This window comes from Pan paniscus, chromosome 4 (assembly GCF_029289425.2).
Source record: "Pan paniscus chromosome 4, NHGRI_mPanPan1-v2.0_pri, whole genome shotgun sequence".
NCBI classification, from domain to species: domain Eukaryota; kingdom Metazoa; phylum Chordata; class Mammalia; order Primates; family Hominidae; genus Pan; species Pan paniscus.
The window spans coordinates 141,310,375-141,337,512 of record NC_073253.2 but is presented as its reverse complement, the minus strand read 5'-3'; the positions used below and the strand labels follow the sequence as shown (position 1 = coordinate 141,337,512).

The 27,138-nt window shown below is 44.3% G+C and overlaps 1 protein-coding gene across 6 annotated transcripts in view; it reads right to left on the bottom strand.

Annotated features, from left to right (window-relative positions):
- Nucleotides 1-1,945: 1,945 nt before the first annotated feature.
- The window catches only part of SH3RF2 (SH3 domain containing ring finger 2), a 145,585-nt gene continuing 120,392 nt past the window's right edge, over nucleotides 1,946-27,138 (bottom strand). For 4 of the 6 annotated variants that reach the window (XM_055112745.2, XM_034960717.3, XM_034960719.3 and 1 more), the window contains 2 exons: nucleotides 23,965-24,323; nucleotides 21,416-21,764 (listed from right to left, as the gene is read on the bottom strand). In XM_055112745.2, the coding sequence (XP_054968720.1) occupies nucleotides 21,489-21,764; nucleotides 23,965-24,323 (635 nt within the window). In that variant the 3' untranslated portion in view covers nucleotides 21,416-21,488. Of the gene's footprint in view, nucleotides 5,861-21,415; nucleotides 21,765-23,964; nucleotides 24,324-27,138 lie in introns of those variants that run through there. The other 2 variants (XM_063604663.1, XM_008954496.4) reach the window with 2 other exon arrangements.

The following is a 27,138-nucleotide window of genomic DNA, read 5'->3' as shown; positions in this document are numbered from 1 at the left end:
CTGTCTCTACTGTTCTTCTTTCTTTACACATTTCCCTGTTGATGACTTTATCATTTGTCTGAATTTGCTATTCTAGTCCAGCCATATAAAGCAGATCTAGAGGTGAGTTTTCTTGTTTGTTTATTTTTTGAGACGGAGTCTTGGCTCTGTCACCCAGGCTGGAGTGCAGTGGCGCCATCTTGCCTTCAAGCAATTCTCCTGTCTCAGCCTCCTGAGTAGCTGGGATTACAGGCATGCACAAACACACCTGGCTAATTTTTGCATTTTTAGTAGAGACGGCGTTTCACCATGTTGGCCAGGCTGGACTTGAACTCCTGACCTCAGGTGATCCACCCGCCTCAGCCTCTCAAAGTGCTGGGATTACAGACGTGAGCCATCGCGCCCAGCCTAGAGGTGAGTTTTGTGCCTCCCCTCCCCTGCTGGAGTTTTGGAAGCTTGCTTTTTCCCCTCCAGATTTCTACTGCCATCCTTTCACGAGGGATGTCTGAGAAGCTGGAGGAGTTGTTATGTGGCTTTCTTATGTCAAGCCACCTTCCTCAGAGTATCAGGGATGGGGCAGGAGGTGGCTAACTTTAGTTAGCATCTAGACTGGCTGGAAATGTCACTGAAACACATCAGCCATTGTCTTTCCCTTGTCCCAACTCTTCAGGTCTGATTGCTTGAAGGAGAAAGTCTCAGGTTGGTGCTCATCTTGAACACTTCTGTAACACTTACAAATCTTCTTCAGGCCCCAGGTTCAAAACCTCAGGCAGCAACAGCTATGGGTGGAATTGTGTTCCCCACCTCCCACTCCTCCACCAAAAGATATGTTGAAGTCTCAACCCCTGGTAACTGTGAATACGATTTTATCTGGAAATAGGGTCTTTGCCGTTGTAACTAGTTTAAAATGAGATCTTCAGGGTGGGTCCTAATCCAGTATGACTGGTGTCCTTACAAGAAGAGGAGAAAAGACACAAAGATAGAGACACAGAGGGAAGACGGGTATGTGAAGACAAAGGCAGAGATGGGAGTGATGCTGCCACAAGCCCAGGAATGCCTGGGGCTACCAGAGGTTGGAAGAGGCAAGAGAAAACCCTCCCTCAGAGATTTTGGAGGGAACATGGCCCTGCCAACATCTTAATACTGGACTTCTAGCCTCCAGACTGTGACAGAATAAGCTACCCAGTTTGTGATCATTTATTTTAGCAGCCCTAAGAAGTGACCATCTACCATGTTTGGTAGATGTTTTTGTTAGGGCAGCAGCACCGAACAGTGCCAAAGAACCTGGGTTCTGCAGCCTGAAATGCCTCCTCTGTTTACTAATTACACAACCATAGGCAAACTTGCTAACCTTTCTCTGTTTCAGTTTCCTTATCCGGAAAGTGGGATGGTGATAGTACTGACTTTGCAGGGCATGAGAATTGTACATCAAGACATTTAGCACACTGCCTGGCAGGTAGGATGGACTCAGTAAATAAGTGAGATTACTGTTTTATGGCTACTTTATATTTGTGGAAAATTATACTAATTTTCCTTTTTTTTTTTTGAGACAATCTTGCTCTGTCGCCCAGGCTGTAGTGCAGTGGCATGACCTTGGCTCACTGCAACCTCCATTTCCCAGGTTCAAGTAATTCTTGTGCCTCAGAGTAGCTGGGATTATAGGCGTGTGCCCCCACGCCTGGCTAAGTTTTGTGTTTTTAGTAGAGACAGGGTTTTGCCATGTTGCCTAGGCTGGTCTTGAACTCCTGGGCTCAAGCGATCCACCTGCCTTGGCCTCCAAAAGTGCTGGGATTACAGGTGTGAGCCACTGCACCCGGCCAAATTTTACTAATTTACTATTGGAACATAAAGTTTTCCTTTAAATTAAATTCTAGATGAAAGTTGATACTAGAGATGAAGTTGCCCCCACCTCAAAAAAGAAAACTGAGTCAATTAAAATAAGAATTTTAAGTAAATAATAACACAGGTGATAGATGGATATGGCAAACATTGTGAAGGTGGTAAAATACTAATTTTATTAAGCACTTATATGTGCCAGGCACTGTTCAAAGCACTCTACATGTTTTAAGAAATTTATCCTTAACATCCCTTAGAAAGGTACTATTATATCTCCATTTTCTAGAAAAGGGATCTGAGCCACAGAGAGGTTAGGTAACTTACCCAAGGCTAAACAGCTGGCAACACAGGAAATCAGGCACTTGAGGCTGTGCACCTAACCTTTGCACTCATCAGGCAGAGAAGACTTCCAGCCAAGAGGCCTTTGTGGGCCCTCATGGTTATACAAACCAGAGTTTGCTCCACAGAGGTGAATTCAGCCTGCTGAGCATTAAAAGGAAGTGTTTCTTGCCTATTTCTCCACCTACCTCCACTGAAACTTAGCAATTCCCATCCGTCAAAGTGATTTCCTCTCCTCCCAACCCTCCCTTTTGGATGTCCAGAGCAGCTGCCAGGAGTTAAACCCCTTTGGGAGAAATCAAATGCTCACTGTTGACAATTTATGATGAAGTGTTGCCCTCTCCAAATCAACTACTGAAAAAAAAAAAAAAAAATCCAGGCCTGGGGAATAACCTATTAAGTGAAAATAAACATGTTTTTATTGTTTCATGCTAAAAGACATATTTGGCTTCACACGCTTACAGCTGGGAAGAATGCATATTTTTGGCAAAGAAGGCTTGAGTAATCTCTGCACTTTCACACGGTTGACCCCTCCCTGCATGAAGAGCAGATGGTGTTTCATGCACAGATTTCTGGCACAGTCCTCCTCTTGTCTGATGTAAAAGGTGCGAGTGGACCTCTAGCCCCCTTTCCCCTTTTGCTTCTTCTGATCAGTCTCGCGGTAAAGAGCAAATTTAGCACTTCATTAAGGCCACTAACCCAAGTCAAGCTCTGGACTCTGAAAGCACTGAGTCTACCACAGAATCACAGAACGTAAAACAGAATTAACATGTGGATAGTTTTTTGAAAACCGATGGTAGAAAGTGGTCCTGAAGGGAGGTGGCTTAGGGTCATGACTTCTGGTGTCTTCTAGAAGAACATGTTAAGTCCAGGAAAAAAGGACTTGAAAAAAAAATACGTGCTCCCAGGAGAAACATTATCCAGTACTAGATATTGAAGTGAGAGACAATAACTCTGACATTAAACATCCCATTAGCACAGTTTTACAAAAAATTCGGATTGCTACAAATTTGAGAGTTACCCAACAGTGAAGACATATTCTGTATGTTTTTCTTCTTACTAGAAAATTCCAGGCCGGGCATGGTGGCTCACGTCTGTAATCCCAGCACTTTGGGAGGCCGAGGCGGGCAGATCACAAGGTCAGGAGATCGAGACCATCCTGGCTAACACGGTGAAACCCCGTCTCTACTAAAAATACAAAAAATTAGCAGGGCAAGGTGGCACGCACCTGTAGTCCCAGCTACTCGGGAGGCTGAGGCAGGAGAATCGCTTGAATTCGGGAGGCGGAGGTTGCAGTGAGCCAAGATGGCACCACTGCACTCCAGCCTGGGCGACAGAGCGAGACTCTGTCTCGAAGAAAAGAAAATTCCTTTTGGTTTTCCAGGATACAAAGTGTGGAACAAATCTCTGATGACTCCATGTGGGTAAACAACACCAACACCAACACACATGCAACAGACATTTTACAGTAATCCATACAGATTATTACAAATTACAAAACCAGAAAACAAGCCCCCACACCTCTTGGCTTTACAGTGGAATATACTAAGGAAATAAGTTGCCAGCCCTGGAACGCTCTATTTTTGGGGATGAAGATATGAAAGGTTTGGAAGTCCTTAAGTGTCCACTGCCCTAAGCAATCATTTTTTATATATTTTATATATGGAAGGTTTATTTATACAATATTCCATAATGACTAACACATTATACCCCTTTTATAAACATTATTCACATACATATTAACTCATAGAGATTCTCTTTGGTCTATTAAAAACACTGTACTTAAAAAAATAAGCAGAGACACAAGAGTCTATAGTTTTTCTGCTTATGTTTCCTGGAGGCGTGAATTTTTCTCTTTATCTATTTGCTCCTTCCTCTTTTTCCCCTTAACACCCCTTCCCCCGACCCAAAGTGTAATAATAAGAAACAATATTTCCGGGAGATGCAACTCAGATGTCACCATTAGCAAACTATTCTACTGCACATTTCTGGGTTGACTCACTGTGATCATTCAAGCCCATCCTTGCATCCTTCCTGACATCCCCAACACTTTTTGATCCTTGATCATTTGGAATCTGTATGCTGTGTTTTAAAAAAATATCTGGTTTATCGGCTAAGCAGGTTCGAAGGAAGAGCTAAATCCTTATGAAACCCTCCACTATACCTCATGGAAAGTTCCCAGAGACTTAAAAAGCAGCACGTGCAAAAATTAGGAGTGGTGGTTTCCTATTGCTCAATTGTAAGGCAGAAGCCAATGCATGAAGATGGAAATGTGACTAAGAGGGCTTTGAAAACAAGGTATAAATAGCCAGTGTGCTCAATCCCACCTCTTCCCTTCTCACCTACCACCTGGCAGATAAAGCCAGAACTCTGGGGCTTCTTGTGGTGTATTGTCACCTCCTCCTGTGGCTAACCGAGATAAGGGTGTGGCTAAGAAGTCCAAATTATTCATCGCATTAAAAGATGGCTGCCTGTTTAACCCCTGCATGTGATAGCTTCACATAGAAGAAAACATTTCTGTAACCTCCAGATGCAATCCTTACTCTGCTCATGGTCTGGCTGATGCTGGATCCTGTTTACAAGCAGGGCTGGATGAAAAACTGAGGATGCTTCCTCAGTAAAATTAGGATCTGAACTTTAAAACAACTGACATTTCCCAGTGATGCTGCATTTGTGTTATTGTCTTTGATAATCAGAGCAGCATGTGCCTTTAAAAATCAAATTCTTATTGATGTCTTAAGAGAGGAGGAGAAGATGAAAATATATGGTTCAAATAACATCATAGTATTTATGAATTTCATTTATGTGAGCATGTCTCTTGCAGGTTAGCACAGTAATTTTAAAATTGTATTTTAGATTATAGTCTTTTTTTTTAAAACAAGGAGTAGAATGTCTTCTAATGGCTGGTTCTTTATGATGACTTATTTATGAACATAAAGGATGCATGGTTATAAATGATATTTATATCTTTCTACTTGAAATAGCCTCTTTGTAAGCATTGCAGTTTGGTATCTTTCATATAACATCATGGATTTTTTTTCTGAGACTCTTTATGTACCAGGTCTTTATTTTCTTGATCATTATGCTCTATTAGAAATCCCTGGGGTCAGAAGGTATCAGGGGAAAAGACAGAATGGAAAAGAATGAAGATGTGGCAGAGGGATGCAGGATGCTTGGTGGGGAGTTGGGCTGGGGGTGATGGCTAGGGGACATTGTGCTGAAGCATTGGCCTCTTTGGATTGAACACCAAAGAGAATATTATGTCATCTGCTACATCACTCTAAATCTGATCTGGAGAGACAGGCCAGACCACAGAGCTCGAAGGCATTGGATGTCCTGCCTTGTCATTTGTTACGTGCCAAGCTGTGAGAAATTAGCAAGATAAAGTTTGGCTTTGACAACAGCAGTGAGTAACAGAGGGATGGGAGTTTGGTGTAACCTGTAGCAGCACATGACTCACTTGCTTTTCTCCATTCTGGCCCACCACCCATTAATACTGCAGGTGAAGACAGATTTGCTCTTCCTCCTATTACTCTCCTGTCTTGGAGGCCAGACTATTGGTATCCCTGTACCATCCCTGATGTTCAAGGAATATCATGCAGTCCACAAACTCTCCATTGAGCAGTTTCCATCCCGGCAGATCGTTTGCTCTCTTCTGCATCCCAGTTGTCATGAACTCCTCCTGGGAAGATGACCAAGGCAGGCTCTGTAAGGTAAAAAGGATTTCAGAGTCTGTTGTGTGCGAATGCAGCTGGGAAGAACTATAGTTCTTCAGAATTCTTAACATCTTTTGGGCAGAAATTTATCTTCTCCCAGAAGAGATGCTGTGTTCTTCTGAGTGCATCATATCAGGAGGTACACAGTATCTGTTTCCCCATTGCTTGTGATGCTAACTTTGGTGTTTTGGTTAAGGTGATTGTCTACTGTAAAGTTGTGATTTTTTTTTTTCCTTCAGTGACTAATAAGTATCTTGTGAGGAGATATTCTGAGACTTTTCAAGCTTTCATCCACTAGTTTTAATATTCATTCATGGTTATTGCCTGAACCAATTACTACTGAATGGTTGCCAAATGTTTTTTTTTTTAATTCCATAATTCCTTTTACACTTAGAGGTTGGCACTTGACCATAAGGGAGAGCTTTTCCTTCTCCTACATTTATTTATTTATGTCAGTATAGGCTCAGGGATTCCTATTTCATTCTACCGGTTATCATCCGTTACTGCCAAGCCCCCTACTCCTACTCTAAACCCTGAATCTAATGATGAAGAAACAACAAACACAAATTGAGAGACATTCCATAAAATAAATGGCTTACAATATTCAAAATTCCAAGACCATGAAAGAAAATGAATCTTGAGGAACTGTTCCACATTAAAGGAAACTAAAGAGGTATGACAACTATATGCAAGATGTGGTCTTGAAAGGGGTCCTAGAAAAGACTTTTGAAATAATTTTTCTATAAGGGAAAACAGGACAATTAAAAAATAGTAGGGCAATTGAATAAGACCTGTAGACTAGTTAATAGTACTATATCAACATGATTTTATTATGGCTATGTAAGAGCATATTCTAATTTTTAAAAAATACACACTGAAATGTTTAGGGATAAGTGAGCATTTAGTCTCCAACTTACTCTCAAATGGTCCAGAAAAAATAAAAATGAACCTGGTAAAATGTTAACTTTTGGGGAACCTAGTGGGAGAGTTTACAGGAACTCTTTGCACTGTTTTAGCAAACATTTATAAAAGTCTGAAATTATTTCAAAAATAAAAAGTTAAAATCCATGAGCCCCCAGAATTTCTCTGAGGTCTCAAATATTGTATTTTGATGACCAAACTCAACCTGCATTCCTATGATCCTCACACATGTAATCAATATCCTCCCCTCCCTGGCCAATCTCTTGCCTCCTTTCTCTTCCTAGGCTGAGGATGCTCCAGAGGAAAGTGCAGCCAAACCTCTCTGGCAGCCCCTTGTGAGGGGAGGGCAGGTGGTTTGATTGCACATAACAGGAGTTCGCTCTTTATGACTTTGTTGCATGGCTTCTGGCCCTTCTGAGTACAAATAAAGTCCAAACTAACCATGCTGGAGGAGGAAAGGAGAAAGCTAAAAGGATGATGGGAAATTGGTTCGATAATTTTCTATCTCCTGTCCAATTTTCTTTCATCTAGACCCTGATTTCTTTTCTGTCCAGGGACTTGTGCTGATGTAACAGGCTAGTTTTCTCTTTGGGGAAACTTTAATAATGATCACAGCCTCATTCTTTGTGGGGGTGGTGTGGAACAGTCAGATCTTACAAGCCGTTTGTGGAAGTTTTATCACATCAATCTGGGGAGTCTTACCTAAACTCCCAACTTACAAAGGCAGAACTAAGATCTTTGGCTCCAGAGACTGAATGTACCAGAGGAGCCCCAACTTTCAAGCAGACAACCACATTTGGGCTCAAAACTGAGCTGCTCTGAGCTCCCAGGGCCTGCAAATGCAATGCAGCACTTCCTCATTAGCTAATGTGCTCCATTCAGCACAACAGCAAGTAAGAGCTGTCAGAGGCTCCAGGTGGCTGCTTTGCATTCAGCGGGAGAAGCAGGCATTCCTTGATAACGAGGATGCATTCTGTGTCTCACCATGTCAATAAATTACACAGGATTTGGAGTTATGCTGTCTTCACTACATACCACTGAACATGGGCGGGAGGTTCATTTTGTTATTTACCAATTTTAGCCCTCAAAAGGAAGGCGGTCTGCCTTAGACATATCCTGCCTCTCCTCCCTGTGCCTAGGTTGGTGCCAGTGCTGATGCTGGGTGTCCGCCTATGGAGAAGGTTCAACCTGTTAATATCACAATGGGCCCAGAGATGGCCACATTGATCTGTATTATCAGTCTTGGTGTCGGCAGCTGTGAGAATGTCCCTCCCAGATTACAGCATCCGCATCCCAAGCGAGTAGCAGTGGTTTGTTTGCTCTTTTTAACGACATTTATTGTGATGTAACATTTCTGAGAACAAGTGAGGGGCAGGGAAGTAATAAGGAAGTAACTGCCAAGGGAAAGCTGGTTGCCACATTAATCTGACCTTCCAGGTTGTGCTAAATGACGTAGAAAGAACTTCCACTCTAAGATCAACTGACATTTTAATAGGCACCCAAAAAATCCCATCAATGGTAGGAGGTATGACTTTTCCTAGGCTGGCATTGTGCAGTATGAAGTAGCAGCCCTTATTAGCACTGTCTACAGGCCAGGGGTTTTGGGATTAGGCAGGTAATAATTCTTTGTTTACTGAGCACTCAGAAACCAAGTCTATTTGAAGTAAAAAACAAAAACAAAAACATCACCAAAACCCCCTGATGTCTGGAGATAGCTTTTTCATCCAATTTTTTTTTTTTTTACATGGAATTTCGCCATTGTGCCCAAGGCTGGAGTACAGTGGCGCCACCTTGGTTCACTGCAACCTCCGCCTCCCGGGTAGCTGGGATTACAGGTGCCCACTACCATGCCCAGCTAATTTTTGTATTTTTAGTAGAGATGGGGTTTTGCCATGTTGGCCAGGCTGGTCTCAAACTCCTGACTTCAGGTGATCCACCCACCTTGGCCTCCCAAAGTGCTAGGATTATAGGCATGAACCACTCTGGACTTTCACTCAACCTTAACTGAGGTGGAAAGCAGTTAGCAGCCACAGACTGGAGCCGGATTGCCTGGGTTTATTTCCAAACCCCACGGTGCCTAGCCTTGTGACCCCATGGACGTTTTTTAATCTCTCTAGGCCTTAGTTTCTACCAGTAACATGGGGGTAGTAATAGTATTTATTTTGTCTGTTTGTGGGAATTTTAAATAAGTCGATGTTTGATATAAGTAAAGCACATAGAATAGTGTCTGACACATAGCAGGTGCTCTATAATTGTTGGCTCAATATTATTATTATAGATGAAAAGACCTCCTGAAGGATATTTCTTGTGATCCTGCTTCATAATTATCTCAAAGAATAGAAAATCCTACAGGTAGAAACAGGTCATTAAACAGTGGCTGTCACATTTGTTACTGGAGTTTCTTATGCCCTAAAAACCTGTCTCAGTTTCCTAAGTTGAGTTCTTTAAACTTTACATTCCTGTCTATCAAAGGATAATAATGGATAGTAACAAAGATAATAATACCTTAGTGTTTATTTTGTATGGTGTTGTGAGATGTCTTCTATTATTATTCCCTTTATATAGATGAGAAAACTGAGACTTAGATAGGTGAAGTGACTTACCTAAAGTCACACAGCAAGTCACACTTTAGGTACAACTCAGGTGTTCCAAATCTATAGCCTGGGCTTTGAAATGCTGTGCCAGAGAAAGGTTGGGGGAGTGAGGGGGAGACAGAAACAGAGAGAGAGAGAGAGAGAGAGGGCAGAGGGCTGAAGGGAGGAAGAGAAGAGACTCACAACTAGTAATAAGTATTTTCTGAATGAGTAAGTGGGTGCAGAAATTCAATAACTATACCCTAATGATAACGAAGGAAATTATATTTTATGTTTCATGTATACAATTCCAAACAACCATTTTGGCTGGTTTTTTTTTTTTTTTTTTTTTTTAGATGTCAGTTTGCTTATTGTTTGCTGCCTAGTCACTGCTTTAAAGCACTGCCAGGGCCAGTTCCTCTGAAAGGTGAGTTCTTAAGATCTCACAGTCCTGAATGCTGGTGCCTAAGCCAAGTCCCTCGTTGTAGAGATGGGGAACGCGGTGGAGAAAAGGGCAGTAATTTGCCTCTCCGCTTGTAATAACTCCAGTGGCATCTTCCCTATGTTTATCCTTCTTATGACAGGCCTTCTTGTCAGGATAAAAGGGGATTCATTTATTCTCCAATTGTTCATTCAACAAATACTTATTGTATGACCAAAAATGTTTGATAAATGAAAAAGTGTTAATGGCGGTGAAACCCCGTCTCTACTAAAAATACAAAAAATTAGCCGGGCGTGGTGTTGGGCGCCTGTAGTCGCAGCTACTCGGGAGGCTGAGGCAGGAGAATGGCGTGAACCCGGGAGGCGGAGCTTGCAGTGAGCCAAGATCGCGCCTCTGTACTCCATCCTGGGCGACAGAGCGAGACTCTGTCTCAAAAAAAAAAAAAAAAAGAGTGTTAATGAAACCTACCTCATGGAGAGTTTCATGGACAGGGGACAGGTTGAGCTTGTTCCTGCTATTCCCACTACGCTGCGTGTCTGGTTCCTTCTTAGTCTTCGGGTCTCAACTCGAATGTCATCCCTTTGGAGAACCTTCCCTGGCCACCCTACGTAATATAGCTCATGCCCCTCAGCCATTCTCTGTCCCATCACTTTGTTTCTTTCATAACATCTGACATGTAGAAATTCTCCTGCTTCTTTGCCATTTACTCCACTTCCTGCAGGTAGGAACCTTATCTGTGTTGTTCACTGCTGTATCCCAACTGTACGGAACAACACCTGGCACATAGCCCATAGTAGATGCTCAGTTGATATCCGTTGAAAAAAAAATGAATAAGTGAATGAAGTGACATTGATTTTTGCCCAGGAAGAAAACATTCTGCGACTTTAAATGGAGATGGAGTGGGAGCAGCACTTGCCTGGAGCCCATAGGTCATAATGGACGCCCAGCGGGGGTTTAATCAGCATTTTCTGAATTACAAAGTGTGCCAGGGACATTTAATTTCTGTTAATTGGCACCAAGGAGGAGAGGTTGTTATCGAAATCACCAGCCAGCTGGAAGCATGTCCGTGTCAGACCTATTTGCAAATCAGAATGGATATTTCATAAACTGTGTCAACCTTGGGAAGTTGCAAGTGCCCAGAGGGGCAACACTAATGTGCTTGCTGGCTGCATTCTGGGGTACACACAGCCCTAAATCTGAAACCTTCAGCAGATGAGGTGGTGAGGCCATGGAGACCACCAGATGAGAAAAGACTGACGAGGATTATGGCATAAAATGCATTTTAAAATAATTGTCATATTGCCCCAACCCTGGCACCATTGACCAGCTTATCTGAAAGGTCAGAGAACAAAGAAGCTGAGATTTCTCGTCCTTCAGAGCTGGCCCCATCTTTGCTAACGGTTGCCCTGGACAAGGGGACAATAACACAACTCATGGGGGGCTTGTGAAGATTAAATGAGAAAATGAATGTAAATAATGATAATGGTGGCAAACATTAAAGTATTTTCTTGTGCTAGGCACTGTGCTAATGACTATTTACATTGTCTCACTTAATCCCCACCAAACCACTTGAGGAAAGCACAATTAATACCTGCATTTTACAAGGGAGGGAACTACAGGTTGGAAAAGTTAAATGACTTGCCCATGATGACACAGCAGGGAAACACGGGGCCTGTATTTGGATCCAGGTCATCTGACTCTATTGGTCTCTTAGCAACCCTGTAGTTACAAACCCTCTAAGGGATTCACTAGGTACCTGCATTTAGTCCACAACTAATGAATGGCAGCTAGTAAGATATTCTGTTCTTTTTTTTTTTTTTTTTTTTTTAAGATGGAGTCTCGCTCTGTTGCCAGGCTGGAGTGCAATGGTGCAATGTTGGCTCACTGCAACCTCTGCCTCCTGGGTTCAAGTGATTCTCCTGCCTCAGCCTCCCAAGTAGCTGGGACTACAGGTGCCCGCCACCACGTCTGGCTAATTTTTGTATTTTTAATAGAGACGGGGTTTCACCATATTGGCCAGGCTGGTCTCAAACTCCTGACCTTGTGATCCGCCCGCCTCAGCCTCCCAAAGTGCTGGAATTACAGGCGTGAGCCACCATGCCCAGCCTGAGATTCTATTTTTATATTTAGCATTCTTCTTGCTCATCCTGCTTTCAAGCCTATGTCATCCTGCAAATTTCTCCAACAGCTACCACTTCTGGGTCCCTTTCTGCATACCAACATCTGGCCTCGTGTCACTTGATTTTCCCAATCACAGTGTGAAGTGCTGATTATTGTTCCCACTTTTCTGATGAGTAAAGAAAGGCTTGGAGAGGTTTGTTAACTTGGTCCAAGGTCAGATAGCTGACAAGTGGGGTCAGGATTTGAACCCAGGGATATATGACTCCAGAATCCAGGCACTTCCCTCTTCATGTCACATTTCTCTGTGCTGCTCATTTTTCAAAATCTTTCTTCTTCACGAAGCTCTCTTAACAACTAAAACACTCTCACTGTTCTCTCCTCTCACTTCTGTCTGATAGCGCCTAGCTTGCTATTGTACTCTGTTTTGAATTGTGCCTCTACATCCAATAAATGATAATAGCTACCATTTATTGAACAATTCTATGTACCCAATACCATACTCAGAGCTGGACATGCCTGAACTTGCTAAATCCTGCTGAGAACTCTACTAGGAGGTGCATAGTCTGATCCTCATTTTACAAATGAGAAAACGAGGTCTAGGGATGTGTCACTTTTCCAAGTTTCTTTAGTTATTTGCCAAAGGAAACATAGCTAGTAACAAAGCTGTGACAAAGATCCAGGTGATCCAGTTCCAAATCTCATCATCCCAGCTATTATATTAATTACGTCTACAGATCTTGTGACATTCTAGTGGACTGGGAACGTAGCTGGTCCTTGACTGATGCTTTTAGTTCTCTGTTGGAGGCCCCCATAACAAAGAAGTCCTAAGCTCCAAAACTTGCCAACATCTAAAAACAACTTACGCTTAAAAAAGAATTCAGCTTATAAATAGAATGTGCAGAACAGAATATTTAGAAATGTAGTTCTGATATCTAAAATTAGCCTTCCCTTCAAAACAGTATCACCCCTTCTGACTGTTTGACTGTTGTTCCTTGTCATGGAGGCTAGCGCTATCTAAGCTGTGACTGACATGTCCTCTTCGTGCAATGCAGTCCTCTACCCTCTCCTTGACAGAGACATAAGACATCTCTGATGGAATTGGAGAGAAGGTGGTGGTGGGGCTTGCAGGAATCTGGGTACAACCTTTTGAAGGCACTATTTATTTGAATTCCTTTTTGGACCTCCAGGCCTGTTTTAGCTGCCTCTGTACATTTTGATTCAAGCTTCCTTTCTACTTATCTGTGAGGGTCTCCTGAATGCAAATAGCCTTCACAATCCTCTTGGATGGTCAGGGAGTTGTGATTCTCATGGGAAGGTCATTAGGATGGTGCTAGCCTCCAGGACATGTGTGACCTATAGCAGTCAAACCCTGACATCGAAAATGGCTCTCATTAAGTCGGTCGGTCATGCTAGCACTGATTCCAAGAGCATTAACACAAAATGCACACAGTGCACAAAACAGCCTCTGCAGATGTCTTTTGCCTTTCTCCCTAGGTCTTGGCTGGCATCCTTTTAGTCCTTATCAGGCTGCAGCTCTTGTCCATCCAGCAGTGACCCCACTTGCCTAATTAGTTTGCATCTGTGGGTGTGTATCTACCCCCCAAAAGAAATTGCATTTGAACTTCTGATAAACACCAGCAAGGAACACTGGAAGAAGATGTCAGCTCTCTGAGCCCTTTTGTTCCTGCAGAGGAGATGGAAGTGGGGGTCATTTTGGAGATCATATCCCTCTTCTTGTGGGACTCTGCTCTGTATCATTTAGAGTGAGGACAGACAAAACCAGAAATAATCTCATGAAGAGAGAGTGACCTGGGGAATGCAAAATGATCATTCTGTTTTGATGTCAATGATCCAGAACCGCACTGTAAGCTTCAGTTCTTTTTCAAGTAGCTTGGCTGTGTCTGGCAACTCTTGGAGCAGGGGTAGATTTGCTTTTTGGATTTCTCTGTGCATAAAACTCTCAGTTATCTTACTTCCCACCCCTACTTGTTGGACAGCAAGACCTAACCTCATGGTTTTTTTCTGGGAGGGCTTGACCCTGTGAGACAAACCCTCCTCCATCTCCAGCCCCATCCTAGCAAACTCAGTGGCACATCCCATTTGTCCATGCTCTCCAATCTCAACCATGTTGATAGTTGCCATTGAGAAGCGGGATTAAGGTTTTGGCTTAGAGTCCTGGGTTCTAGTCCTTATTGCCTTGGACAGGTCATTTGACCTCCGAGTCTCAATTCTAATCTTCAAAATGGGAAAATAGCAGTACTTCTGTCATAGGGTTGGGTAGAATTAAATGACACAATGTATGTAGCATGTAAAGTGCTTGGCATATAGTAGGTGCATGATACATGATGGCAATTATTGCTGGATGAGGAGTCAGAGATGCTTTTTTTTTTTTTCAGTTTCCATTATACCTCAAACTAGTTTTGTGATCTTAAACAAGGAATTGAAACATTCTGAGTCTCAGTTTTCTGATCTGTAGTCTGGAGGCAAAAATAGCATTTTTCAGGCCAGGCGTGGTGGCTCACACCTGTAATCTCAGCACTTTGGGAGGGTGAGGCAGGCAGATCGCTAGAGCCCAGGAGTTCGAGACCAGTCTCGGTAACATAGCAAAACCCTACCTCTACAAAAAATACAAAAATTAGCCGGGTGTGGTGGCACACGCCTGTAGTCCCAGCTACTTGTGGGGGTGAGGTGGGAGAATCACTTGAGCCGGGGCTGTTGAGGGTGCAGTGAGCCGAGATTGTGCCACTGCACTCCAGACTGGGTGACGGGAGTGTGACCTTGTCTCAAAAAAACAAACAAAAAATAAACAAGCATTTCCCTGCATACCTCACAAGGTTCTTATGATAATTTATTAAAAGATTAATAGCAGCAGCAGCAGCAGCAGCAGCAAGATCTCATTTCAGTTTCAGATTCTGAGAAGCTGCTTTTGGTTTCTATGGTTGGCTACCTTGAGGTCCCAGGCAAGGCCCAGAGGAGAGTTACTTTAAAAGCCCCCAAATCACTTAAAAGCCCTCAAGCAATTTGGGCATGGCCACAACCTGTATTTCCCCATTCAGAAGCAACAAGGTCTCCCAAAACAGGTGTAGTTGGAAAAATTCTTGACAAAATTCCTCCAAACCAGAAATTCTCAAAACCAGACATGTTGGTGCATCAAAATCAGTTCCCAGCAATGAATCAAAGCCTTAGAATCTCAGGCACAGAAGCCAGATGGGAGCTCAAATCTTCAGGCAGAATATCTACGGCCTTAGGTTGCAATATCTGCTTTGAGTAGTGCTTACCAAATATCTCTATGGGTTGCACTAAAAATTCCATATGGTATATGTGTGGGAGAATTACACGGGAAGGATAAGTGTGGGATGCAGGGTAGTGGTTGTGAGGGAGGTTGTGGGGAGGGGAAGAAAGAGGCACACAGTGGACTTCAGTGGTATTGACAATTACTATTTTTAAAAAGCTGAGTGGCAGGTATATGATTATTTTTATGATCCTGTATAATTACATATGTGTATAGACGTATATTTCATATGTGTGAAGCATTTAATAATAAAAAGGGGAGAAAAGCAGAAAGGAGGCCCCAAATCCAGAAAAGATCCCACCTCGCTGCCTTCTATTTGTCAAAGTGTAGATCAGTGGGCATAGGGCCACCTGGGAACACTGTTTCTGCTTTGGTCTAGGACATAATCTAGGCCTGGAAAACAGTCTGCTCAACCATTTAACATTGCTCTATTTCAAGTAAAATGTCCTTGTATGATTTATTCTCCATGACACCAATTTGCTACAAGCATATTTGGAGTTAACGTCTCTGGTTTGGTCCTGCCTGCCAAACACATTCCCTAAGTGACTGTCTTTCATGGTCAGATGAGAGGTTTCTGGAAGTGCTAGTACTATCTTCTCTTAGCTAAAGAGAGAATCGGGGTCTTTTCTCTCAAGATATAAACAAGAGAAGCATCAGTGGCGGCAGCTGCTGGCCCGGCACTGCCCCGTGCCAGCTCGCTAAGCACTTGGTCCCAGCTGGAGAGACTTGATAAGACTTTGCCGTTCCGCCTGCCACAGCTGTTCACTTCTCAGGAAGGGAGTCCAGAAGCTATGTGGCTGCCTGTGTGGTCAGACGTGGGTGAGAAGATGAGGATGGATGCTTGCTCCTCTCATGGAAACAGATAACTTCCGTACCTGCCAAACCAATGGCAGAGGAGCTGGGAAGCTCACAGGCATTGCTGAGGCCTTTGAAGATGTTAGCTGAGAAAGGCAGACCAGCCAGCATGGAGCTGCCCTCCCTCCCACTCAGCGCCTTTCCTAGGCCAAGGACCAGGTGAAGGTGATTGTCAAGGGCTGGACAGTGGTCAGGAGCGGGCTGGGACGAGTGCTGGGCTTGTTAGCAGAGCTCTTAGCTTTTGAGTGACCTCTCTGGGTCCTACACTGTACTCCAGGGTCACAGTTAAGATATTTAGCAACCAGGATGGCATAGGCACCGGCCAATTGGAATGGAGAAGGGCTTTATTGCTGGAGGTCTTAGATGCACCTGGCCTGAGCTTTTAGGTGCTGGATGGTAGAGCGATGGGGAGGACCTGAGGGAAGGACTGGGGTGTGGGTGTGGGCAGGCCTTGGGGAGCTCAGAGCATCCACTGTTCACCTATCAGTACAAACCTCTTTCAACATTCTACCAACCAGTGTTGCCACACTCCTGCTGGATGTCAGGGCTGAATGTTGGCTCTGCCATGCCGTATGAGAAAGGTGGATTGGAGCCTCACACTTTATGTGAATCAGAATCACTTGGGGATATTGTTAAAAACAGACACCCAGAACCCGCCTTCAAACTACTGAGTGAGACTCTCTAGGGCCCAGGCCAGGCTTACTACACTCCTAAGTCCTGAGTGTCCTGGATCAGCTGATCCCTAAGTATTCAGCTGCGACTTTCTAGGGGGTTATGAGGACTTGAGAGATGGGGTCCTGCACAGTCTCTGGAGGGAATGTGCCTAAGTCAGGGGCAGGTCATGTGGGTGAGTGAAGCAGGCTGCTGTGGCGCAGTATGTTGAAGAATGAATGTTCATTTATTTGAAGCCGCCTTGACCCTGATCCAGCCGCCTGGGTTGCTGCTGCCGGGGAAGGCAGGCCTGGTGTGGACGGACCCCCTGACTTTTCAAGACACACTGGAGGTCACTGAGCCACGTTTTGAGTCAGTTCTGCATCTCATCAAGACACAGGTAGGGGTGCTGCTTTAAACTCTTCCTGCTCTGAAAGCCCTGTCTGTGGGATGGGTGAAGAGTGGAGGAGGTGAGGCGGGTTCCACACACACAGGGAAGGAGACAAGTCCTAAGTAAGGATCTTGATGCTGCTCAATGGGACCATTTCCTCAGGTGTGGTCCTCAGAGTATGTCCCCAGCTGGGCATGACCCGCCTTCCCCACTCAGATGTCTCCCGTTTTCCCCCAATCAAATCCTACTCTTAGCACTTTTCATAGCACCAAGATGCCAGAGTCTGACCACAGGGCAAAGGGGCACTCTTCCTAGGTACTGTCTGAACCTTAGTTGAGGGGTGATGCTCTCACAGGATGGAATTTTCACCTTCAGACTTGAGGGGCTGGGGTTCTACCTGGGATCTCTGGAATGTTCCACAAAGGAATAACTTCCTCTAAGTATTAAGTGAATTTGGGTCCATTGCTACATTTAAACCCAAATGCTGAAGATCTTTTCCTGCTTGAAATACCCCTTTTCCCACCACTTTGTGTATCTGACTCTCTCTTTTCCTTCAGGACTCAGCTTAGACTGTGTTCTACTTCCAAGACTAGTCTGTGTCAGTCTCCTTTTAGCACCACAGTCCTGGGCAGGCCCTTCTGTTAGAATTTCTTCACTGGAAATTTCAACAGCCTGCTTGCTTAAAAACATCCCAGTCTAAAATTTGTTAGGTGTTCATGATGCCAGCACTGTTTAAGTCACTTTGTATCATTATCTCAGATAATCCTCATAATAGCCCATTGAGGTTGGCACTACACTGTATTATTCCTATGTAAGAAAACGAGGCTCTGAGAGATTAAGTAACTGGCCTGACATCCCATGGCCAGAAAGTGGTAAATGAAGACCTGAACTGTGTTTGTGCGCAGCCGAGAGTTCTAGGCTCTTTCGCATTTGCAGCCAAAAATGCACTCTGCTGCCTCCTGGCTGTCCAGAGTCAGCATCCTGAATCAAGGATGGGTTTTTGGTTCATGGAGCAAGTCCCAAGTTGGGCTCCGAAGTCAGACAGTTTGAGACTGTGTCCTTGCTCTGCCATCATCTGTGGTTAACTTTCAAGCTTCAGTTTCCTTGGCTCTGAAATGGGAACAATCTACCTGCCTTATAGGGATATGGTGGAAATTACATGAGGGGATGTGTTTATCATCTTCCTTGCTGTGTCTAGCACACAGTAAATATTAAAAACATGTTGGGGCTGGGTGTGGTGGCTCACGCCTGTAATCCCAGCACTTGGGATGCCAAGGCATGAGGAGGCCAAGCTGAGGAGTTTGAGGCTAGCCTGGGCAACACGGTGAGACTTCATCTCTACAAAAAATAAAACAATAAATTTACAAAGCATGTTGGTGGAATAAATGAGTTAAAGTGGGCAGTGAAGCCAACTTTTACTTGGAAAAAACATCCTTTGTCCCTTTCAAACCCTCTTAAAACTCCACCAAGATGGGATTTTCTTTGGGAGAGGGTGAGTTTGATGCTGCACATGGGTGAAGAGACTGGAGGGAGTGGAGGTGGCAAGTCTTGGAGTTGTTTGCATCTCTCAGAGAGGTTATCCCATAGAGATAATAAATAGATGGTGGGAGAAGAATATTTCATTTCATTCGGAAGGCATGGACATCTCCATTCCATCTAAGCACCCTGCTTGTCAGCCACAAAACTTAAAAATTAACTGGATACATTGCTACTGAGGGATAGACTAAATATTTGGTCGGCCAGTCATGCCATATCTGTGCCACTCTGAGTGTAGAGTAGACTGCTAAACATTGCTAAACTCATTGAGAGTGCTTTTTGGGTAAAGATGAGGTATAGGTACTTATATTTTGACAAATCACACAATGCCGCCCTGTCCTTGTGACTTTATCTCATTTCTCCATCTGGATTATTATATTTAGTTCAATGAGGCATGGATTTGGGCATGTTGATTTTGTGGACCTAATGGGTCAATATCTCATGTTTGTTTGGGTCCACAAACATCAGATATTGACCCAAAGTTTGTGAGATGTGGACCCAAACGTGATTGAGATAGCTAGAACAACGTGCTGTCATGTTGGCTCTACCAGCCCCAAAGGTCTGACACAATGGCAGTATTTTATGGGAGGAGTATGGTTTTGTTTTGTTTTATTAAGGTCTGGAAAAAGTCTGTGGACAATTCTGTTTGCCGAGTGTGTGAGTGGGTGTGTAAAAGATACATGTTTTGAATCCCAGGACCTTCAAGAACTATCTAGGGGAAAGGTCTAATTAGACATGCCCCTTCCTCCCTCCCTCCCTCCCTGCATCTTTTTCTTTTTCTTCTTTCTTTCCTTCCTTCCTTCCTTCCTTCCTTCCTTCCTTCCTTCCTTCCTTCCTTCCTTCCTTTCTTTCTTTCTTTCTTTCTTTCTTTCTTTCTCTCTCTCTCTCTCTCTCTTTCTTTCTCTCTCCTCTCTCTCTCTCCCTCTCTCTCTTTCTCTCTCTCTCTCCCCCTTCCTTCCTTCCCTCCTTCCTTTCTTTTTCTTTCTTCCTATGGCACCCAGCCTTAGTAGCAAATGTTATTTCTGCGTTAAAGTGCCCACATTGATGGGCATGCAATAAATGTTAAATCACAACAATTAAGTTTAATGAGAATTAATGGGTTGTCTCACAGCATTGCCTCGGCTTCCTGGGATGCCTCCTCTACCCTGATTACAAGGCTCTCCCTGGCTGGTCCTGCTCACGTCAGTTCCATCTTAGCGGGGTCATCTAATTTTGCCCCATTCTTCATCGCAGGCTCTGTCCTTCTTTCCTCACCCTGTCAGGGAATGTAAGGTTGCCCCACCCCTTGTCTCCTTTAGCCTCCTCCTGTGCTTTCCCTCAATCCTCTTTCACTCTTACTCTTATGCCTACTTTCTTTCCTCCATATTTTCTTTAACCCCTCCTCTTTCTCCTTCTCCTCTCCCCCGTTTTCTCCTCCAGCCTTCTTTGTCCTACCCTTTTTATAGCAGCTTTCCCCTAGGAAGCACTCCCACCCCAGCCTCGGGCTGCCATGTTCGCACTGGTGTTGTTGCCTTGTGAGTGAAATAGCTCATCTGCCCCAAGTGAGAAGAAAGCAGGGAAAGTCAGGAATATTGCAATGCAAACAATATATATCCAAATATAGATCCTAACCCCAACCCCATATAAGGTTGTTTTTTAGCATGTTGTGCTTTCTTTTTTTCTTTCTTTTTTCTTTTTTTAGACAGAATCTCACTCTGTCACCCAGGCTGGAGTGCAGTGGTGCAATCTTGGTTCACTGTAATCTCCGCCTCCCGGGTTCAAGCTATTTTCATGCCTCGGCCTCAAGAGTAGCTGGGATTACAGGTGTGCGCCATCATGCCTGGCTAATTTTTGTATTTTTAGTAGAGATGGGGTTTCATCATGTTGGCCAGGCTGGTCTCAAACTCCTGACCTCAAGTGATCTGCCCACCTCGGCCTACCAAAGTGCCAGGATTATAGGCATGAGCCACCGCACCTGGCCCACGTTGTGCTTTCTTGAAGTCAGACTATATATCTAAACCCTAACCCCATATAAGATTGTTTGTAAGCACGCTGTGTTTTCTTGAAGTCAGACTGTAGAGCCAGGATGAATTAATTGTCCATAATGCCATACATGGCCCTATCCACAGCCACATGCTTTCTGCTTATCTATTGCATAGGATTATATGTGGGAAAATGGATCGAGAAGCTTAAAGTATGATAATCCTTTGATATTTGGTACTCAGTGATCTCTCTGACCTTCTTAAGTGGAGCATACTCAGGAAGCTGACTCCTTCTAGTTTTATTGGGTTCTCAGAATGTTCAAAGTATCCACCTCACACCCCGCGCAGAAATCCTCCCTTTGCAGCCAGGATTATGACTTTACAGAGGGAAAAAGATATGGCAGCTACTAGTGGCCAGTGTACAGGCCCCAGAAGATGGCAGAAGTTGTTCTAATGCTTGTTGAGGATATTGTAAGGTCAAAGAAGCAACGCCAACAATCCCACCATTGTCACACCCCTGCTGCAGCCCCCTTTAGGACACCATAGAAATTCCACACAGTAACACGGGGATGACAAGAGGCCACATTCTCCATGCTGGGGCATAAAGTGGGCACGACAATTTTTCACTCCTTGGTCTGAGTAAGCGAGCTTTGTGGCATCAAATCATTATGTTTGTATGTTTGGAAGGCCACGCCATCTATCCTCCCACCCAGGGCAGGAATTTCTGCTCCCACTTTTGCTTTCCTGGAGGTGAAATAGGAAGAACAAGGACCCATGCTCAAGTCCCCAAAGAATGGCAGGATGCCCTCAGTGGAGGCAGACTGTATTTAAATGCAATTCACCTCTTTGGGGTCTAGGAAAAGCCACCCGTAGGTTCATTTGCTGGGAAACACGGTCTGCGTGCCTGAGGCAGTGGACACCAGGGTTGTGGCCTTGCCAAGAGCTGACTTTCTCCGGAGGTCTGTCTGCTGTCCGGAGTGGCAGCCGCTTCGGTGGGCAAATAGGACGGTCATCTCTGGGCCCAAGGACGCTGCTTCAGGCTGGGACGCCTTGAGGGTGGCTGGCTGTTCAGGCTTTCCAGAGGTGGGATGGGAGGTGTAATGTTTGGTGGGAGGAGGGCTGTAATTCTGAAATCTCACGGTTTTGACTTGCTGCAAGAGAAAGGAGAGGAAATGGACACAGGTGAGGTGGGAGATGTCTATTTTCTCATGCTTGTCCCCACTTGAAATGTCTCATTTATGTGTTCATTCTGCAAATATCTGTGGCTACCATGAGTGTCAAGTGCTAAGATGGGGGAAGTACAAGATGCTGAGAATGCACAGGAGCATCTAACTTCAGCTGGAAGTGGAGAAGCCAGGGAAGTCTTCCCAGAGGCTTTAAATTGAGAACCACAAAAGGATTAGGACTTATCTGGGAGAAATAGGGTAGGCCACCGCCTATAAAAACAGCCTGAGGCAAGAGGGTATGATCCCTTCTGGAAGATTAAAGAAATTTACCTTGCCTCTCTCCTCTCTACATACTATTAAGGCCAATCTCAAGGCTTTCCTTTTCTTTGAGGCCTCTCTCCTGATGACTCCATTTAGAGATTTCCATAATGGCCTTATAAATCCTTAGAGCACAGTTTGCAAACTGGATACCTGCTGGCTGAATTTAGCCTGCAGAATGTTTGAGGGTTTGATCGACTCGCCAACACATAAAAATTGGGAGATTGCATATAAAAATCAGAATTTCATATGTCTCTTAAAAAAAAAATCAAAGCTCTGACGCACTGGGCCTATGGCTCATTCTGACAACAGCTGGCTGGACCTGAGAAGCAGTGCCCCCTTTATATGAGATGCAAGGTCTCCAGTTTATGCCAATTCCCCCTCTTTCTCTTTCCTTTTACATCTCCTAGCCTGTTATATATCTGCCAGGCACCTATAGGTACAGTATTTGCTTTAGCCAGTCTCTATCTCAGGGCCTAATAAAGTGTTCTGTGGTACTGCTCAGGAATGATGTCTTTCTTCCATGTAATGCAACCCTAGTATCCCCCACTAAGATCTGAGTTTCTTCATACGTTCTGATCCTCATAATATCTAGCCAAGGTCTGGGCATTTATGAAATGCTTATAGTTGTATCTAAAAGCTTGGAGTAATGGGCAACTGGGGCCTAGAAAACTCTAAATTATTTCTATAATTCAGAATAAGAACTCCCAACCTTTATATATGTCAGTGCTTTTTCCAATACCTTTCCCTATGAGCTTATAGCTTAGCAGTAAGAGCATGAGTTTTGCATCAGATCTGGATTCTACTCCACACATATGTGTCAACTGTGCGGTCTTGGGTAATGTTCTTTAACTCCCTGAGCTGCCATTTCCTAATTTTAAAATGAGGATGAAACTAATGCCTATTTGAGAGGGTTGTTGTCAGGATTAAATATATGGGACACATGAAGTACTCAGCACAGTGCCTGCCAGCTTGTTAGTATTCGATAACTGATTAACCAATGGGGGAATCGCATCCTCTTTCCGTTCTGAGGGGAATGGACGATGATGGTGGAATGATGCTGATGGCGGTGGTGATGGAGGTGGTGATGGCGATGATGTGATGATGGTAATGTTCATAAATTAAGACAGCAATAAGCATCACCTAACTTTCTTACTGTCTTCTCTTCCCACTATTCCTCCTGCTTCAAGGATATTATTGAGAACATAAGCCTTTTACAAAAACTCTCACGTCTTCTAGTGGGAAATATCCTGGACTAGAAGTTAACAGATCTGACGTCTGCCACAGAGGTCACAATAAGGTAGTTGGAGTCATTATCATTCAGTGTGACCTCGATGTCACTTACATTATCCTGTGCCTCAGTTGCCCCTTTTATACAATGCGTAATTATGTGTCAAACCCTATGTAAGCACTTCACATATCTCATTTAATCTCCACTCCATTACTGTGTGGCCATTACTCTTTCTACCTCCATTTTACAGATTATGCAAACTAAGTGACTCAGAAGGGTGAAGTATTTTGACCAAAGTCACCCAGCTAGCAAGCAGCAGAGCTGGAATTCAAAGCAAGATTCATCTAATGCCAAAGTCATGCTTTTTTTTCAAGCCACTTTTGGGCCTCAAAAGATATGTAAAATATTCAGGAAACATAAAGGCGAATCAGTAACACATGTAGGGAGGGTGTGGGTGATGTGGGGATGTTGGCCATGGCTCAGTGGGGAGTTGGGGAGGAGGAGTGTTATGTGTGAGGATTCTTTCGAGGCTGCAATTTTGGTTCCTTGTTCACCAACACTAAAATCTCCGAGCTGAGACACTATGCATAGTACGGGATCGAAAGAGTTGGGCCCCCAATGTCACTCTGATCCTACCTTTTCGATGCCATTTCTTGAGTTTTCTGGTTTCACCAGGATGGATGGTGGGGCAGACGCGGGCGGTTTTGGCAGAGGCTCACTCTTGATGGGGATTTCTTTGTCTTCCATAATGAGGGAGCTGGCCGCGGAGTGGATCCGGGCCTCGCTGCCCCTGCTGATGCACGTGAGGGCGGGCTCCCCCGTGAGGGCAGGCTTGGACCCCATCTCCACCACCATGGCTGAGGGGGAGGAGGGGATCCCCTGTGGCTGGTAGAATTGGAACTGCTGAGGCCGAACGACCATGGTGGGGCTGCGTCTGAGGGAGCCTACCACGAGAGTGGGGATCCCGGACTGGAGGGGTCTCTGCAGGGATCCATCTGGGGAATTATAGGACAGAGAGATCAGCAGCAGGGGCGGCTGGCAGTAGGTTGGGTGGGGCTGGGTAAGCAGTGCTTCCTGATATCCCAGAATAGACAAGCGCTTTCCTAATCTGACTGCACTCACATTCTCTCCGGGTCTTTCAAAGGTGACCTTATTCTTTTTTTAGTGCTGTTTGCTGATGCTGGCAGCAAATATCTCTCTGGCTGAATGGTGTGTGTGAGTGTGTATGTGTGTGTGTGTGTGTGTAGGGGGGCTGTCAGAAGGTATATTGCTTCCATTTGCCTTGTGATACACACACACACACGCACACACACACACACACGTGAAGCAGACACAGAGGCAGTCAGACCAAATAGGAAACACATGACAGAATCAGAGATAGGAAATAGAAGACATTGAGAAACACAAAGGAGAGGCAACCGAGAAGAATGAGAGAGAGGAAAAGGAGAAAGAGAGGAGGAGAGAGGAAAACTCTGCCCAGCGACTTGCTGTGAAAATCTTGACAGAAGCTTTAGGCATGTGGCAGGTGGGGGTTGCTTTTTGTCGGGGGCTGCAGGGAGAAAGGGTGAGTGGAAATCACTGGGAGTGCTAGGCCAGCACAACAGCAGACAAAGGCAAATTTGGAAAGGTTATTCCACAGTTAGGGCTGTGAGGATGGGCTTTGCAATGTCTCATGACAAAGGATCTGGAATCAGACCTCCTCCTGGAAAGCCTGGGATGAGTTAAGTCACGTCACCTCTCTGCACCTCAGTTCTCTCGTTTGTAAGCTGGAGATAATAACAGTACATCATTGGGCTGCTGGGAGGATTGCATTCTATTTGGTGTGCAAAGTATCAGGATAGTGCCTGGAATATGATAAATGCCGCATGTTTGTTAGCTATCATTATTTTTGGATAAAGGATCACATATCCTAAAAATGCAAGGTCCAAGAGCTTGGTTTTGTCCCTTCCTGAGCTCATTGTTTTCCTTTTCCTTTTTTTTTTTTTTTAAATTGAGATGGTCCTGTCTCAGGAAAAGGTCATTTCTTCCCCTCAAATTCTCTGGAAGGCAGGAGATCCCCATCCATTGGACATATATCCTGTAGGTGACCTGGGGAATCAGGAGTTCATTGCATTCTGTGGGGAAGTGGAGGAGACACCCATGAGAAACACACTGGGCCATTTCTCCATAGGGGCCCCTCAGCATTTAGAGAAGCTGTAGGTTTTGTCCCAGCCAGCGTTGTTAGTCCTTTGTGACACTCCACGGACTTGAGTTTGAATCAAAGTCATTTGTGTCCAGCACAGAGGGTCTGAGCCAAGGCCACGTCTGCATCGTGACTTCTTATTAAGCCAGATGTGTACATGAAAAGCAGGACACTCGCTAAACACAGTCGGTGTCCTCAGCTGCTGCAAGCAAGCCAGTCACCATTTACACAAGTGTGACCCTTTCAATTTAGACATTTATTTTTCCACTAACAGCCCTGTGAGTTTCACACAGTCAATTCTCCTGCCATTTCTCTTTGCTCTGGAGAGACTGATAGCTTGCCAGCCTCACCTTGGGAAAAGAGAGAAAGAGAAAGCCTCCCGGACCTGGGAAGTCAAAGCAGCACCAGGCAGACATGTCCTTAGGCTCTTGTAAATGTGTGAAAAATTGGCTTTATGCCTTATCTATTTATCTTGTCAATTCCTAATTTCCAAGAGATTTAATGCTTTCTTATTACATGTGTATACAATGCAAGCAGTCGAGGCTCCATGCCAATCAAGATTTTGCAAAGGTGGAGAGGGAGTATATTAAGGAAAGTGTGAGCAATTGCTTTCAGGATGCAACTCTGCATACCTAAGTGGTCTAGACTGAGTGTGAACATTTCTCCTTTTTTAAATCAAATATATATATATATATATATATATATATATATATATATATATATATATATAGAGAGAGAGAGAGAGAGAGAGAGAGAGAGAGAGAGAGAGACACTAACAGCCCAGACTGGAGTACAGTAGGAGATTGTAGCTCACTGCAGTCTCAACCTTCCCGGCTCAAGCCATCTTCCCTCCTCAGCCCCAAAAGTAGCTGAGACCACAGGCAAGTGCCACCATACTTGGTTTGTTCTTTTAATTTTTTTTTTAGAGATGAGGTCTCACTATATTGCCCAGGCTGGTCTTGAACTCCTGAGCTCAAGTAATGTTCCCACCTCAGCCTCCCAAAGTGCTAGGGTTACAGGTGTGAGCCACACACATTCAGCTGTGTATGAACCTTTCAACCTTATGTGAGTTCGTGCTCTGGATGGACCAAAGATGATCTTGATTGCAGTAGCAATGATAATAATAAAAAAATACTATAAAAAACTAATGTTTCCTGACAGATTATTATGTGCCAGGCACTGTGCTATCAGCCATATATGGGTTGTTTTATTAAGTTAACCCTGATGAGGTAGGAATTTTTATTTCCCATTTACAGAAGAGTGAACTGAAGGCAGAAGAAGTTAGTCATTTTCCCAAGGCTGTTGTGGTGGGATTACTTATTGTGTGTGTGTGTGTGTTGTGGGGAGAGGTGGAGGGAGGTACAGGAAGGTGATGGAGGGAGGCATAGTTGAGTGGAATGAAGTGCCCAGAGTCATGGGACTGGTGGTCAAACAGGCTGTCAGATGAAGGCACTGGACAGCGAAGCTAAGATATGTGCTTTCTTTTTAAGGGGAGCTCTTTCCTTAAAAAGGGGCATATTGTCCCACACCTTACTCTTCTGTATTGACCAATCCTATTGCGTTTTCATGTTAATTCATCTGTTAAGATCACAAGAGAGATCGCAGAGCTTAGTTTAATTCAGGGAACA